The 15,653-nt window shown below is 37.2% G+C and overlaps 1 protein-coding gene and 1 long non-coding RNA gene across 2 annotated transcripts; one reads left to right on the top strand and one right to left on the bottom strand.

The window, feature by feature from the left end:
- Nucleotides 1-597: 597 nt before the first annotated feature.
- fam174b (family with sequence similarity 174 member B) lies at nt 598-5,374 on the bottom strand. The gene is made up of 3 exons (XM_058076666.2): nt 4,451-5,374; nt 3,914-4,045; nt 598-1,940 (listed from the first exon to the last, which is right to left on the bottom strand). Exons 1-3 carry the CDS (start codon nt 4,744-4,746, stop codon nt 1,937-1,939), a joined length of 432 nt encoding a protein of 143 aa, XP_057932649.2. The 5' UTR covers nt 4,747-5,374; the 3' UTR covers nt 598-1,936.
- A 3,233-nt stretch (nt 5,375-8,607) lies between these two features.
- On the top strand, nt 8,608-15,393 carry LOC144898342 (uncharacterized). Its single transcript, XR_013627244.1, has 4 exons — nt 8,608-8,622; nt 9,166-10,762; nt 10,887-10,951; nt 15,109-15,393. It is a non-coding gene; the product is annotated as an uncharacterized LOC144898342 (long non-coding RNA).
- Nucleotides 15,394-15,653: the final 260 nt, after the last annotated feature.

Raw genomic sequence — 15,653 nt, 5'->3', positions numbered from 1 at the left:
CTTGGAGATAAAGTCAGAGAGGCCAGACTGAGATGATTCGGACATGTCCAGAGGAGAGATAGTGAATATATTGGTAGAAGGATGCTGCGTTTAGAGCTGCTAGGTAGGAAGACCAAAGAGGAGGTTTATGGATGTAGTGAAGGAGGACATGAGGGTAGTTGGTGTGAGAGAGACAGATGCAGAAGACAGGGTTGGATTGAGGAGATTGATTTGCTGTGGCGACGCCCGAAGGGAAAAAAGAATGTTGGTAGTGGGAAACACATCTAGAGTGTAGAGCTGCAACAATTAATGATTGTTAGATGTTTTTTTTATTTTTAAAGTAAATATCCTCTGATTTCTGTCTCTCTTATATATGAATATTTATTAACTTCCTTAGCCATCCATGAATGCAGATCTGTCTTGTGTTGTAGGCAAAACAACATATTCAAGCACATCACCTTTGACTTGAGAAAACAGTGATCAACAGTTTTTGCCTCTTTTCTGATATGTTGCAGATAAGGCTGTCCAAAATGGTGTCTTCATGGCGGTATATTAATTTGATTACTTAATTATGATTACTTATTAGCGTCATTAACAGTGTCCCCACAAAGTCACACAGAGCTCTTATACGTTTATTCTGACCCGAACACATCAACAGCAGTGCAATTCCAAAACAATATACACAGTGTATATCTCCAAGTCACAAACATCTCTAGTCAGCTCGTTCTGGGAACAACACTTCATTGTCACTCGTTAGCAGACATGCGTTCACTGACACTCTGAAAAATCACAACAATGTCTTTACTATGCCTTATGCTTGTATGTGTGGTCTGGCTAAACAGAAAGTGGTAAATTTTATCTCTTACTAATGTAACTTTGCGGAAGTACATGTATTGGATTGGTATAAAACCATAAAACTTTGTTGTCATGTATTAATGAGCTACCTCTTTTTAGCCGTTTTTGTATATTTTGAATAAACATAAAAGAGAAAGACGTGTTTATGTCTCACATAAGGATTGCGGATGATGGGCAAAATTTCCCAAAAAGTGCAGTTTTCCTTTAAAGTGTGATTTAAATGTTCTGCTTACGGATACGAATGTTAAGAAAATGCATTATCAGACGTGTGGTATCTTTTACATTAAGAAAAGGTTGTCCAATTAGTATTTTTTGTGTCTGTATTCTAACTTACATAGTTTCCAAAATTTCATTTATGTTGTACAAGTAAGACATGAAAAATGGTGGAAATTCTGGAGAGTTCATAAAGTCAGAATTAAATTCTTTGGATTTGCCCCAAAATTGAATCACTAACTGCACTCATGAATACTAAAACAACAAACAAAAACAAAGCGCATTACTTAACCTTACACGGACCAGCCTTAAACTTTTGTGACATTGGCCAGTGTTTTAAATCAAAATAAGACAAATTGGATAAATCACAATCATACATAGCAAACAGTGGTAAAAATACCCAAATATAGTCTTTTCATATATGCAAGCTACAGCCGACATAGCAGCACATTATAAATACAGAACCCAGTAAAAAATATAGGCTTACCCCATCTATTATAACAGAGAGCCTTGCACAGTAAATATGCACATAAGACTTGTTAGTTGAGATTTGGTATATGAAAGTCAAGTTAAAATTGAGTGCAAATGGTGTTTATAGTGTGTTGTACTTTTGTTGCATGTGGACAGAACGCCTATTGAGCCAACAACGATGAGTGCAAGTCGACAACAAATTGTTCTGTTTTGAAGTAATTCATCCGCTTGGTTGGCGAGTGGCATTTGAGAACGCTCAGGTGACTTTAACATGACAAAGAGGTTAGGAAAAAAATTGCGATGTGTTGATAAATGCTGGCTAAAGGTCACTGCCAGGGCTTGGCAAAAAATAGTAAGAGACGTCTCACGAACGGATCCACGTTGAAACAAGGTGGTCAAATATTGGTCCATGGTGGATTCACCTGCAAAGACACAACTCTTGTTACTGGTTTCATATAGCGAGACAGAAGTATGCAAGTCCTATTTGAGGGGACGGCAGGTAAATAACAGGACGCCATGGCTTCCCTTTAGGAAACACTTGTGCGTTAAGAAACAATGGAAAGGACGGAAGGGTGAAACCTTGTGTCAACATCACTGTTTCTCTACAACTTGTACTATATTTTGTCTGTCTACAGATTTTCTGTGCTTAAAAAAACATACACTGAAGGGCACAGAAGAGTTCGCCACAAGTTCCCCACCCCAAGTTCAAACAGTAGCTAAACCCAAGCCTTATTTGTTTGTTTACAAGGCAAGCTCAGGCAGAAAAATATTTTATCTGTCAACGGCATTTCACACGGGACTGTTTTTGTGAAGATGAATGTGAAATATCCGCCAAACTGCAGCTCAAGCCAGAAGCAGCGCACTCTTGCCAGGAAAGCTGCATTCATGTCGGACATGCTGTGCATCCACAGAAGTAATGAGAACTACCGATGTCTGGAACACGGGTAGTCCAGCAAAAAATGTGTAATAACCACATTTCCAATACCGAAGTTATGTCAAGATTGTCTGCACGTCTGGCTTCTGAGCTCCACGGCACCAGCAGTGCCTGTGACAATGTGTGTCCGACAATGAGTGCTCCTCCTTGGCCAGGAGTGGTTGGAGGCAGCGCCCACACATTTTCAGTTCATACCAGTTCATACGCGGTTCATTCACAAGTCAGGGGTCTCCAGCCAGTAGCTCATGAGCTGCCAGTAGCTCCTAAACCCTTTTCAATTAGATCTCCGAAAGCCTCCAATACTCACAAAATTTGAAAGTGGGTTTCGCAGTAGTCAGGAAGTACTTTCGGAGCACTCTAGTGTGCGACCAATCACATTGCAGTGGCCGTGCCCGGAGGCAGGCTATGGCTGTAATAATTTAAAACAGGCCATTTTGGTGAGAAGTATACAGCTGGAATAGGTGCAAATTCTGGAAGATCTTCAAAGTTCTCTGTGCGGGTTATTGTATGTAGCTGCTCTATCTGAGTCTATAACTCAATACAGAGTGTTTAAAAATGAGCATAATAGGTCCCCTTTAACAATACATTACATAACTGTGTGTGTTTAGCCACCTAAAATTGCAAATCACGTTGCTGTGTGTAGTTGTTTTGACATTACGACTCGGAATGGTGTTTGAGCTGGTGACGCCACGTAATTCGTAGCCAATATAGTACGCCTCACTAAGGTACACTACACTTGAGTGGCATGTAGTGCAGTGGTCTCAAACACGCGGCCCGCAGCCCAAATGTGACCCGCAGGACACTAGTTTGAGGCCCCCGCCTTGATATGAAAGTTTAATGTTAATGTTCTCAAATATCTTAATTTTTATTTTTGTACACAAAATAAGATGAAAAATAAATAAACAAATCAAGAATAAAGAAAATCAATCAATCAGTAATAAATAAATAAATATAATAATAATAATAAAACAGCAAATAATAAAAACTTAAGAGACCACATATAGTTGGTGGGTAGACAAATTATTTTTTTCAGATTAAAATTAACAAAGAATTATTAGAGCCCTGTAGACATGACAAAACACGACTATAGTCACATTTATACTCTTTTTTATTTACAACATATTGCGCAACTGCAGGCTCTTGAGACACATGCTAACTCGCAAACTAGAGAGCTAGCGACCTAAACGGTAGCCTTCAAGTTATTTCCTTTAAACTTAAATAGCCAAAAACTTACCACTTCCACACAGATAGAGAGGATAACTATTAACAGTTATTTAACCTTTAACATGAACATTAATCAAACGTAATAATTTTTTCTGGGTACATGATACCATACAGCATCCATATCAAACTTGCGCGGGCCGCACTGACATTAAACTTTCAAATTGGCCACATTTGGCCCGTGGGCCATGTGTTTGAGACCCCAGATGTAAATGCTAAGCTCATGTGTTAAAAACAAACCTGTAATTGACATCAAATAGAGTGGAATCGTCTTCATCGTCATGCTCATCGTTGAGCGGCGCCATCTCGACTCTCTCTGCTGGTGTCGTTATAATGTCATACTTTCGGGTTTTACGGATTTTCCTCCCAGATCTGTACACAAAAAAAATAACCACATGATTACAAATGATTGCATAAACAAAAAACTACTTAAAGACTACCTGAACAGGGTTTAATGTATGCACTATTTATCCTGGCCTTAACTTGTATAGGTGAAAACATTAAATACCACATACAAATGACATTTTAACTATTACAATGTTAAGCAAAAAGATGCACTGAAGAATAAGAAAAACGAGAGAATTCTAGGCTTGTAGGAATATTATTAATCGACCGTGACCTTTCCTCTTAGCCTCACTAACGTCACATGCAGTCAACACAATCACATGCTCGTAATTGATTCATTTCTCCAGGAATTTGATGCTTCACACAAACAAGAAGGGGCAATAATAACAATAAGAGATATTATCATCATTTTCTCTATGGTCTTTATCTTACCTGACCACTTTGACTAGCAGGCAGGTTATGAGAGCAGCTGTCAACACGCAGGTAAGAATGACGACCACTTTGAGAGTGGGAAGGTACGTCATTAGGGTCGACATTCGGGTTCCGACGGCTGCGTGAGTGTCATTGTTGTCATTGTCAGTGTCTCTCCGGTCGTCCTGGAGGCTGACGGATGCTGTTATTGTTGCGTTCAACGGCGTGGCGGGAGATGACAGACTTTGGGGTTCGCCGTCGATGCTCCAAAACGCCGTCGCCAAAATAAAAGTTAAAGCAAAGTAAAATCTCGCCATGTGTCCACCAAAAATGAGTAGGCTGTTTAATTGTCCAAAGTAGCACAAACGCGACGACAGCTGTCACATTATAATTGAGCGATTTGTAATTTTACTCAATATAAAACTGCAAGACAAAGAGAAGCATTAGGTCTCGCACGCCTTAAAAAAAATAAACCTCTTGATCGTAGTTACCATTTGCTTCCGAAATGTTGTGTCTTTTTAAGCGAGTTGAAGCTATAACTTCGTGACTGCATTGCGAATTAGAGAGGTGATTTGGGATAATCCTACACCGCCTCCTACGGAAAAGCTTAGCGGGACCGCCTTCTTGTTCCTGACTTGCCATTGACGCCTTCATGGAGCCTCGGAATCGCCATGATCTCATCACTGCTGTCATCAGTTTGACGTCACCATCGAAAAAAAGAGAAACAATTAAAGCCTACACACTGATTATGCATTTGCAATCAAACTGAAATTTGCCTTTACAGCCATAATAATACACAGTTTAGAGCTATACATTTTATAATATGTTTATTGTTGTTTACTATTTACTGCTGAAGATACTGCCGTGTTACTTATGCTTTAGGTTAATTGGCGGCTCCAAATTGTCCATAGGTATGAATGTGAGTGTGAATGGTTGTTTGTCTATATGTGCCCTGTGATTGGATGGTGACCAGTCCAGGGTGTACCCCGCCTCTCGCCCAAAGACAGCTGGGATAGGCTCCAGCACCCTCACGATCCTCGTGAGGAAAAGCGGTAGAAAATGAATGAATGAATGAATGAATAACTAAAGAAAACAAGTGATTGGCTGGCGACCAGTCCAGGGTGTACCCCGCCTCTCACCCAATGACAGCTATTTGGGGGGCTTGTGTCAATGTGACAAAGGTGGAGAGAGCACACACACATGCCCCTCAATGAGATGGAACTACTTAGTACTACTTATTTTTAGTTGTGTCACAAGACACCCAACTCACAAAACGAGATGATACACGAGATTGGGTCCACGAGAACGAAACAAACATTAATTTTAAGAAAAGTACACAAGTACACGACCATTCACAGTCATACCTATTGACGATTTGGGGTCACCAATTAACCTAGCATGTGTTTGGAATGTGGGAGGAAACCAAAATGTGTATTAAAAACTTTAAAATGGTACACTTACTGGTATTATAGATAATAACATCTATCTGGGATAATTGCAATTAATTATGAGTTAAATATTGACATGTGATTAATTAATTGATTGTGATTAAATATTTTTAATCAATTGACAGCCTTAAGCAAATTGTATTTTATTTAACATTTATGTTGTTGGATATTAACTAACATATTTAAATTAAAATATATATGTAATATTAATAGGCCAATGTAATATTGAAAAAAAACCCAAAGCCGCTTTGCCCTGAAAACATTACTGTGTGGATAGCCCCTCAGAGTAGCGCAAAATACTATTTCACTTTGTGTTCCTTTGTCTTTCTTTAAGCTGTAACATACTACTGTGTACTCGTCACAGTAGTTCTGTAGTATGTAGTATCCAAATAGATCATTACTCAGTATAACTAGTATTGGAGCTCCCTTCATTGCAAAACTGGGGCATTGCACAATCTTTTAGTCTATTTAGGTCATCCAATAGCTTCCACTTGTCCACTTTCCGTTGTATAGGAAAACCCACCAGATGGCAGCAAAAAACAACTACAGACAGCATTTTTCAATTTGGGAAGTTTTAAAAAAATATATTTACATCTGCATTAAAGAAAAGATCAATTCTCTGAGGAGGAACTAACTAAACATTCAGATATGTCTGTGCAAAAAAAAGAAAAGATACAATGAGGTTTGACTGTTCAAACCGGTTTTGCAGGTTGTACTAATCTTAAAAATTCTTAGTGAGCCATCGTTAGTTGTTACTACAAAGTGCTAAATTATTTGCCAAGCTGTAAAACACATAACCTGATTGTGTTGTTGACGTTTCATATGTCTGTTAAGTTTTTAAAAAGTCGAAATGTAAACATGCTTATATAAACTGATTAACATAAACCTGCAAAAACACAGCACCAATTGATCTAATCCTGCTGGTGTTAGTTTTGCAAGGCACACCCTCTCACAACTGTGTCAGTACTCCGGCTATACAAGGATGTATTTCCATCTAGAAGCTTTGTAAGCGTCTACATATTAATTTCTGTGTGGGTCATGCAAAGTAACCTGGCACAAATGTAAGGTGAACATTTCTCTGTTGCAACCTGCTCTACCAGTCAATGAGTGAAGCTTTGTTCACTCCACTTACAGCAGCTACATTTGTACACCCCTCCCTTACCCAATACTCTTGTTGCTAGGCGGCAGATCTTTTTAAAGAAATCTTCCTGTGTAGTGAGCATGCGCTGCAATGTTGAACAGCTCATTGGTTACTGAAGGGGGGTGGAGTGCATACTGCAAACTGCATAGACCAGCAGCAACACAAAGGCTGCACTGACTGGAATTGCCTAAAGTTTGCCAGCTTTGGTTTGTCTCTTGTTGAATTCTCATACAAACAGTTCAAAATGTTCACGCTTGAATGGTGAATAGGACTGATGGAAATGTTCAAATCCAAAGACACTCATGACAGATTTCTTTCCTAAGATGGTAGATTTGCCAGTGCCAATGCCAATCATTGTTAGTGATGATGATCAAACTGATTTACTTGATACTATATCCTGGTGATTGCTGTTTGATTGACGGACAGGCACAGTCACTAATTTATTAACTATTGAGAATTCTGTCAGTTGTGCAGGATTAATTGTTGATTAATTGTATCTGGAAACAACTGATGCAAAATGGCAGTGCACTTTTGAGTTGGTTCCTCTAGTTACTCTCAACTAGCTGTCTAAAGAAGACAACACGACATCCAACAGGGGATTCCAAAGTGTGAGGCACCAGAAAGGGGAGTAAAGAGAGAAAAAAAAATCCAACATATATTCCAGCTTTGCTCAAAAGAAAAGTGAACTGATTTTTTAGTTCCTACAGGGACAGAGTCAGCAGAGTATGGGATTAGCAGAAAATGCCACAAAATATTCACCAGAAAACACATTTTACAAGGAGAGGGTCCAACCATATTACAGTCTCTGTGCAGAGAGGCTCATTGTGCCAGACTTTGAAAACCTCTGTTGTACTGTTTAAGTTGAGTGACATCCACTACGAACTACTATGCACATCAAGAAGCACTGATTTGACCTATGCCACACATACATTGAAAAAGAGTCTTAGAATACAGTGAAACCTCGGTTACCGTTTGCCCCAGTTAGGGGCACGTCAAGAATTACATCTGCAATGAAAGTAAAAGTAACCTTCAATATTCATTTGCCCCTTTCATTCATAATTGATGTATACTGTAAAACTACAACAACTTTTTTGGCTTCCTGGAACTGATCAATTGGACTTGGATTATTTCCTATAGGAAAAACGTAATCGGTTAATGTCATTTTGGTTAGAGGTTGGACCTTCTAGTTTATAAGCTAGCAAGACACCTAGATAGCAGGCTAGATACCTAAACTTTAGAAGTCAACAATGTACCACTTCCCCACAAGATTGGAGGATAACGTCTTTTCCCCATTCTATCATGTCAGAGATGCCTTGGCTGACTCCAGACTTCAGGTAATGTCTCAATGTTTTGCGTCATTATGGACACCGTGTGACCAGCACACTACATATTAAGTGTATTTCAATTTGTTTTGACTGATAATAGACCATAGTCTACCACGAAACAGTGTTCATATATGAATTATTTCCGGGAAAAATGCAATATAGCAAAAGAGAGATTATTGTGCAATGATATTGAAAGGGGTGACTGTATTTCCTTTGAAACATTGTAATTAACATTGTGTTTTCAACAATATCAACAGGTCACCATTGTAAATCTTCAAGGTAAAACTATTTTAGATTAATTTGTCTTTCTTCTGTCTAAAAAAACCTCATGTTCTCCATTCAATTGAGGTGCCAGTTGAATTGCATGAGTAACCTCCAAAAAGTATTTTATTTCAATAAGGTTTCAAATGAATTAGCATAACAAAGGTCTCCAAAACATGGGACTTTTAAATGTTCTATGTATTTTAGCTCAAATTAGAAGGCTTCTTACTGACAAAATATGGCTTTTACATAACAACTTAAAGCGCTCAATATCATTCTAATATCCATTTTCATGTTCAACCTTCAAAAAGTAAACATTTTCTCTAAAAATATGCAATTAGTTTGAGGTGGCAAAGTGTTTTGTGGGAGAAAAAAAACGAACTGTTCGCCATTTTGAATCTAAAAGGCTACCATTTTAACTTGTTACCCAAGTCGTTTGACGCCCAACTGGCGAAAAAAACAATTTACTTTTAAAATTTATAACTCAATAACATGAGCTTATGTTTTTAAAGTTGTTTTGGCGTGAAGGGGGTATTAAGAGACGACGTTTTCATACTATAGCTGGCGGCCATTACTAGCTAAACGAGGAAGGAGAGGAAGTGGAGTCTTGCTTACGTTGCAAGCAAAGTGGGCAGAGCCGCTAAAGGATATCAGCTCCGGGAGAGGCAGAGAGGACGGCACACGCAACACAGGGAGCAAGACGACCAACATGGAGAGGAGCTCTCGTCCAGCGATGCCACCGAAAAAACCCCCGATATTGGCCAAAAACACGACGCCGACCCGGGTAGATGACGCGGGATAGTCCCAACTGCGGATGTGGGTAAGAAAATTTGAAAAATTACACATTAAAAGGAGTCAAATACGTCGAAGACGTGTATGGCAATATGGTGGAAAGAACGACAGCGAGACGCAGTCTTGCAAAAATGGCCATGGGTGTGCTGAAGGATGAAGAAAAACACCATAAACCGTGTAACTGTGCTACATATTGTGTTGTTGTGACGGGAAATGTCTTATTTGCTTACTCTATATTGAATTACAATGACAAATATTCGAACGGAGCATTTTTGCTCGATGTTTTTCGATGTGTTTGAACCTACGCATTTAAAATGTCCTTTGTCCTTGAAAGGGCAAATGCGTCTGTGTGGTTTTAATCGAATAAAAGCAAGAAATTAAGCAAATGTTTCGTTTTTTAACCCATGTACAGATACAGGGTGGCAAACACAACATGTGTTTTGTTATTTTTATTGTTTTTCGTAATATGCATTTTAAGTCTTTTTTTATGTAATCCTATACTGGAGAAAAATGTCTTAAAATCCCCTTTTTTCAACTACATACCTTAGTACCATGGTGACTGCGGTGACCGTGAAACAATTTAAGATCGTGTAATGTGATTTCATACTATTTAATCACGTTTATACAAATAGTGAAAAATGTTCAAAACAATTAAAATTATGATTTCTAACAGTAGATCCACATAAGACCTTTCCAAATGTATTGCACTTGGTGTGTTAATCAATCTAGCTCCTTAATGTTAAAAAATATAAGTATATTTCGAAATACAAAATAGGGTGTTGGCTTTTAACCCTTTAAAGGACTGAATGAAGATGTAATTTCAGCCTATCTACATCCATTTTGCATTTCCTTGTCAGAATAAACATGCAATACACGTTTAAAGTATTTTAGATAAGATGAATATCATGTTTTTGTCATTAGTCAATTATAGATATTTTACTAAATTCAGAAAAATATTAAAAAATATTCCTAAAACCACAATTCCATGACATGATTCCTTCTTTATCATTTTAGACAAATAACACTTGAATTAATACATAACTATCTTTGCATTCCGTTTCGTATGTATTGTTGAATATAGAGATTACACAAAAATGTCCTCACTCACCGATTCCCTATAGAATCATCTTCCAAGCTATAGAGACCTCACATTCCCCAAACAAATAATGCAATTTGTCTTGATAATTACCCAATTTTAACATTACAAACAATTGTATTAATGTTCTTGAAAACGTTAAACACAAAATATGTATGTTTTATTCATGTTAATGCTCATAAAATACATTCATTTTGTATTTTTGAAGGACTTTCCTCTGTGGATCACACCATGCCAAGCAGAAAGAGCTCATCTGACTTGACAAAAATGGTACGTATTTTTAATCTTTTACGCATGTTTAGCATAGGTCAAGATGTAACTGTCAGACATGTAGCCAGTCGAGTGCGCTATTGCATTTTTTAATCTGTAACCTTCAACTTTTCTAATTTTAAAGGGTTGACTCCAAGGTATGTCGATGTTGCGGATGGGTTCGTACAAATTTCGCTCCAGAGTAGAACTGTAAGTATGTTTTTTTTAATCATCGTTTAACATACTCTTTGATTTTGATGAATAAATTGATCACAACATTGAAAATTAATATTGCATAGAAATTATTTTACTGTTTTATATACAATTTCTTTATCATGATGTTTGCTACCAGACCATATCGGAAACAACGGCGTTTCTCCGCTACATTGGTTTATTAGAATTTGCATTAAGGTCAATCTTGGTTTCATCCCGACTATGGAGTTTTGACAAACTAAACACACAAGACATGCTAGATCAATCTTTTGAATACTCCTTATATGGACCATGTTACCAAGTCCACTGTACACATCACATTGCAATAATGCAGTATATTTAAAGCAATAATGGAAATAATTTACACATTTTGGAGTAACATAGTCTGAAGTAACAAAGTTTCTTTGTTTCTTTTTGTAAATATTTTGACCTACAAGTTTGCTTTTAGATGTTTTTTTTTCACATGGACAAAATGGTGGCTGCCAAGTCTGAGTTGGTGCCACATTTCCACAAATGGTAGTCTTGACCAAAATGAGACACTGAGAGCACAAACCATATCACTAGTACACCAATGCTGAAGCGGTCAACCGGTAATTATACTTCACAGATGAACAGCACTTTCCACCATACTGGGATTCTTGCTGATGTTTGTCAAGAGGCATAAACTTGGAATCATCACCATGTACTCTTAATATTGTGTTTTGCATTTCCCCCTGTACAATATCCATTCAATATTGTAGCATTACTTAATGGCAGCATTTGGTACGACAACTGATGGGGATGGAAAAGTGGTACATGTATAGTAAGGTTGGGTGTTAGGACACTTGACAATGGAAATGTATATTGAAGGAAAGAAGCTCGACGTAGCTTGGTGGAAAAGACACTTGCAGACTCTCTCATGCTTTCTAGATCCTCCAAAAAAATCACTCAATGAAAGTATTCGATGACAAGATCTCATTTAGAGCAACCCTCTGAATAATTAGTTTACTAGTATGCCAAAGCCTGATGGACAATGAAATTACATAATTCGTCAATGTAACATTCACTTGATGGGTTGGCACACTTCGGAGACTTAACTCTCAATCATCAAGATAACCTTTTATTAGAACTTTTTAAATAGGAGAAAATCCAGTTGAACATTGGGTGTTTTCTAAGATCTTTGTCTTCCTTTTCTGAAATAAATATTCACCTGGGAATATTTTTAAAACTCTCCATTGGGGAGAAGCCATTTGAAATATTGATTAGCAGTAGAGAACCCGTGCAGATCCCAAAGAAACGACTGACACACATGCACAACATACTCTACACTCCCCTAGACATTTAATTATACCCCGCTACAGTAACGCATCCCTGTTTCCATACATTCATTTTTGGCTGACTACTACTAATACATTTGGGCCACTTCAAATAAATTTGTCACTACCTATTCAGCCATGTTTATAAATGTACAATTGGGCTGTTTGTGAATGCAGCTTACAATACAACTCCATGGAGTAGGTGGCATCATAACTCTGCTTGTTAACACACCACATACGTATACATCTGTTCTGCCAGAGAATAAGAAGAAACAGCAGGATGATTCAGTGTTGCCAACTTGGCATCCTTGTTGCTGTATTGAGACCCATCTTCTGTTTAGTTTTTGTAAAGCAACAAGTGGAAAAATCTAGCTTTTTCTGGTCTTATTTAATCCTTTGGAGACTTAACATAAAGCTCACAATTGCTCTTCTCACAGGCAGCCTCATCTTGTTTGTGACAAAAAAAACACACACACACAAAAAGTGAAGGAAGAAAGTTAATTAGCATTACTCAACAATTGTTTCGCTTTTCATGTTTTTAATTCACTTTTCATTTCTACCACAAGTGTCCATGCCCAATTATGCAAATTAGAGGATATCTTACACCACACCCCTGCAACCTACTACATCATATTGAAAAGAAGCCACATTTATATAACGGTTCATTAAATAGTTGTAAACAATGCAAATTTTAAGTTTTCATGCCACCTGCACTTTTCACCATTATCCCATAACTTATGACTGCATAATTGATGGATTTTTACCAACCAGTTGGCTGCCACCACTCGCTTACTTATGCTTTTTGCATATCTTGACACTACTCAAATAACTATGACATTTCCTAGTCAAGGGGCAACTCTGGATTCCTTCTAAAAGCAATGCAACCTCACTTACAGAACGTAAACAGTGCCTTACTAATCAGAGGCCACAAGTGAATGTTTAAAATACAATCCATACCATCAAGGCTGTTTTCAAATAATTAGACTTTAAATAACTGATCTACAACATAGCATTTGCTGCAACATATCAATGGACTGCAGTGGACTGAAGGGTTTTATGTCAGTCACATTCAGTAGTAACCTTTCAGATTTTGGATCCGGGTACATCTGATGAGGCCAATTTCACTTGTCCCTTCTACAGACATGGACTGGTGGTGTTTTCAAATTAAGATCAATTTAACTCTGCGCAGTTTTGCTTTAGTTTTTTTCATTTCATGAAGAAAGGTCATTTGACAAAGGATTAGGAGATTGTATATTACAAGAAGACTTCAGTTCTTCGTAATTGTTAGATTGCATTCATATGATTTGGTACTGAAATTAGTAACATCCAATGTTAAAATAAGCTCAGTTTCCATCAAGCAGTGCATTCCAGTCCCCTTTGGTATGCTTTACATTTTTATGGATTTCCATTGCCAAGTGTCCCAAATATCAGACCAACAGCTTTCAAATGCACTTTTTGGTGTCCCTTTTTATTGGGGTCACGCTTTGATATACTTAATGAGGTGAAGCTATCACAAACAGAACTGTCTATTGATTGGTTGGCAGAAACGTCTTCGAGAGAAAAACTTTTTCTCTGTTAAAATGGTACAAATTGAATGGGAAGAAAACAAAAGGGCGCCATTTAAAATGTAGACTGCGACATTTAAGAGGATTTAAATCAATGTATTTTATTATACTGCATTGTACCATGTTGTTTATTTTAGACCTAATTAATTTTGAATTACATGCCTGTATATCTGGTATGGTATATTACACTATTTCACATATAGTTTGCTATTGAGTTTACGGGGTGCAAACTGCAAACTCAACCAATACCGCTGGATGGACCGTAAGGCATTAGTTGAGTTGATTTTTTATTACACCACTAAATGTTGGGAAAATCTTTTGTTTTTTGCTTGATAAAAGATTTGAATTCTGAACATTGGACAAAAAATCTAATGACCAGGACGACTAGTTCCAAGTTTGTATGGAAGATTTTTTTTTGTTTAGTTTTCAACGATGATGATGCATCTCTTGTCACAGCTTTCACGTGGCCATATTTTTGTCAGTGAAGTCGATGGAAAACAAATCCGGCCAATAGTTTTCTGTTTTTCCATTTTATTTACTTGGCAAATTCAAATTGACATTGTTGCAACCTACCAACCTAACCTATATGATATGCAGTTACTATACCATGAACTTCATCAGGTTATGTGGAGCCACAAACGAATACTGGATAGATTATAGTAATTTAAGATATCTAAATACCCCATTAAACATAACAACACGGGCAACTTTCACTGTTTCAATGTTGAGGGATTAACAATCAAATTTTTTTGCGAAACCCCCAATGAAAAATATCCCTCAAGACATTTTCATCCAAATAAAACCTGAAAACTACATCCTTGTTGGTTCTAGCCTCAGCAAGCATGACCAAGAGAAACAATAATTAGGGTGTGTGTTACGGTGATTCAACAGTAATTGGATTTTTAGAATAATTTTTTAAAAACTCCTAAACATCACTTTCATTTGTTCATTCTGTATCAAGCATAGCCAAGTAGTTCATTGTCCTTTGAGTAAGGTGGCTTCTGGTAAAATCAAGGTCAATTATCTTCAGGTGCTTTTTGCAGCTTTTTGTTGTTGATTCTCTTTTCAGCCATGACTCGTTATTGCATATTAGCACTATTGGCTTAACTCAACGGTGAAGTTGGCTAGGCCAAACATCTGGTGGTCAGTTGTTGAATTGCATTTTCCAACAGTCGCCAAACATCAACTTAAGTGTACATCAACATTGCTAGTTTTCTTAATTGTTGGATAATGAGTGATTATGTTAAATGTATTGTGCGCTTACAAAATCTTTCCTTTTTTTTGTCCCATCAAGAACTGATTCAACTGGATTTCGGTGACAATGGAGACAGCCTTGTTAAAACGTGAAGATAGCGTTCTTAAACGTGAAGATGGCAAATTTTGAAAAGCTGAATTTTTTTTTTTTTATGGGAATACGTTTTGGATTTTCACATTTTTAAAGACACCATGGACATTGGAACGCAATTGCTTTCTGTGTGACGGACGATACTTAAAGTTTTTTGAGAAGCACAAAATCGTACATCGTACAAAATTGTACATTGGTGTTGATGCTGTTTTCAAATAAAGTATATGTCCTGTATTTTTCTTCTTTACTTTGTTTTATCTGCAATATATAAAGGCTGTTTGGCACGATATTTTTAATAGTCCCCAAGCCTCATGTTTGGATATTTTCAATTTTATGTTTATACTTTTTATAACAACTTTACTAATTATTTGACAACCATCAAGCTTGGCTGGTTAGTTATGAAGCAAACATAATTGTGAAAAGGCTTGGATAAGTCTTAAGTAATATTGTATTTCTGCAATTTGTCTTCTTTGCAGAAATTACTTGTTTTATAT

Source organism: Doryrhamphus excisus, linkage group LG1 (genome assembly GCF_037039965.1).
Source record: "Doryrhamphus excisus strain RoL-2023G ecotype Guam linkage group LG1, RoL_Dexc_Guam_v1.1, whole genome shotgun sequence".
Classification (NCBI taxonomy): Eukaryota; Metazoa; Chordata; class Actinopteri; order Syngnathiformes; family Syngnathidae; genus Doryrhamphus; species Doryrhamphus excisus.
This window is presented reverse-complemented; position numbering and strand designations above follow the sequence as displayed.

Excerpts from the sequence above, each read along its gene's own strand:
- fam174b (XM_058076666.2), bottom strand. The coding sequence starts at position 4,746 with ATGGCGAGATTTTACTTTGCTTTAACTTTTATTTTGGCGACGGCGTTT. Across the intron at positions 4,046-4,450 it reads CTGCTAGTCAAAGTGGTCAG|ATCTGGGAGGAAAATCCGTA; the intron begins GTAAGATAAAGA and ends TTTTGTGTACAG.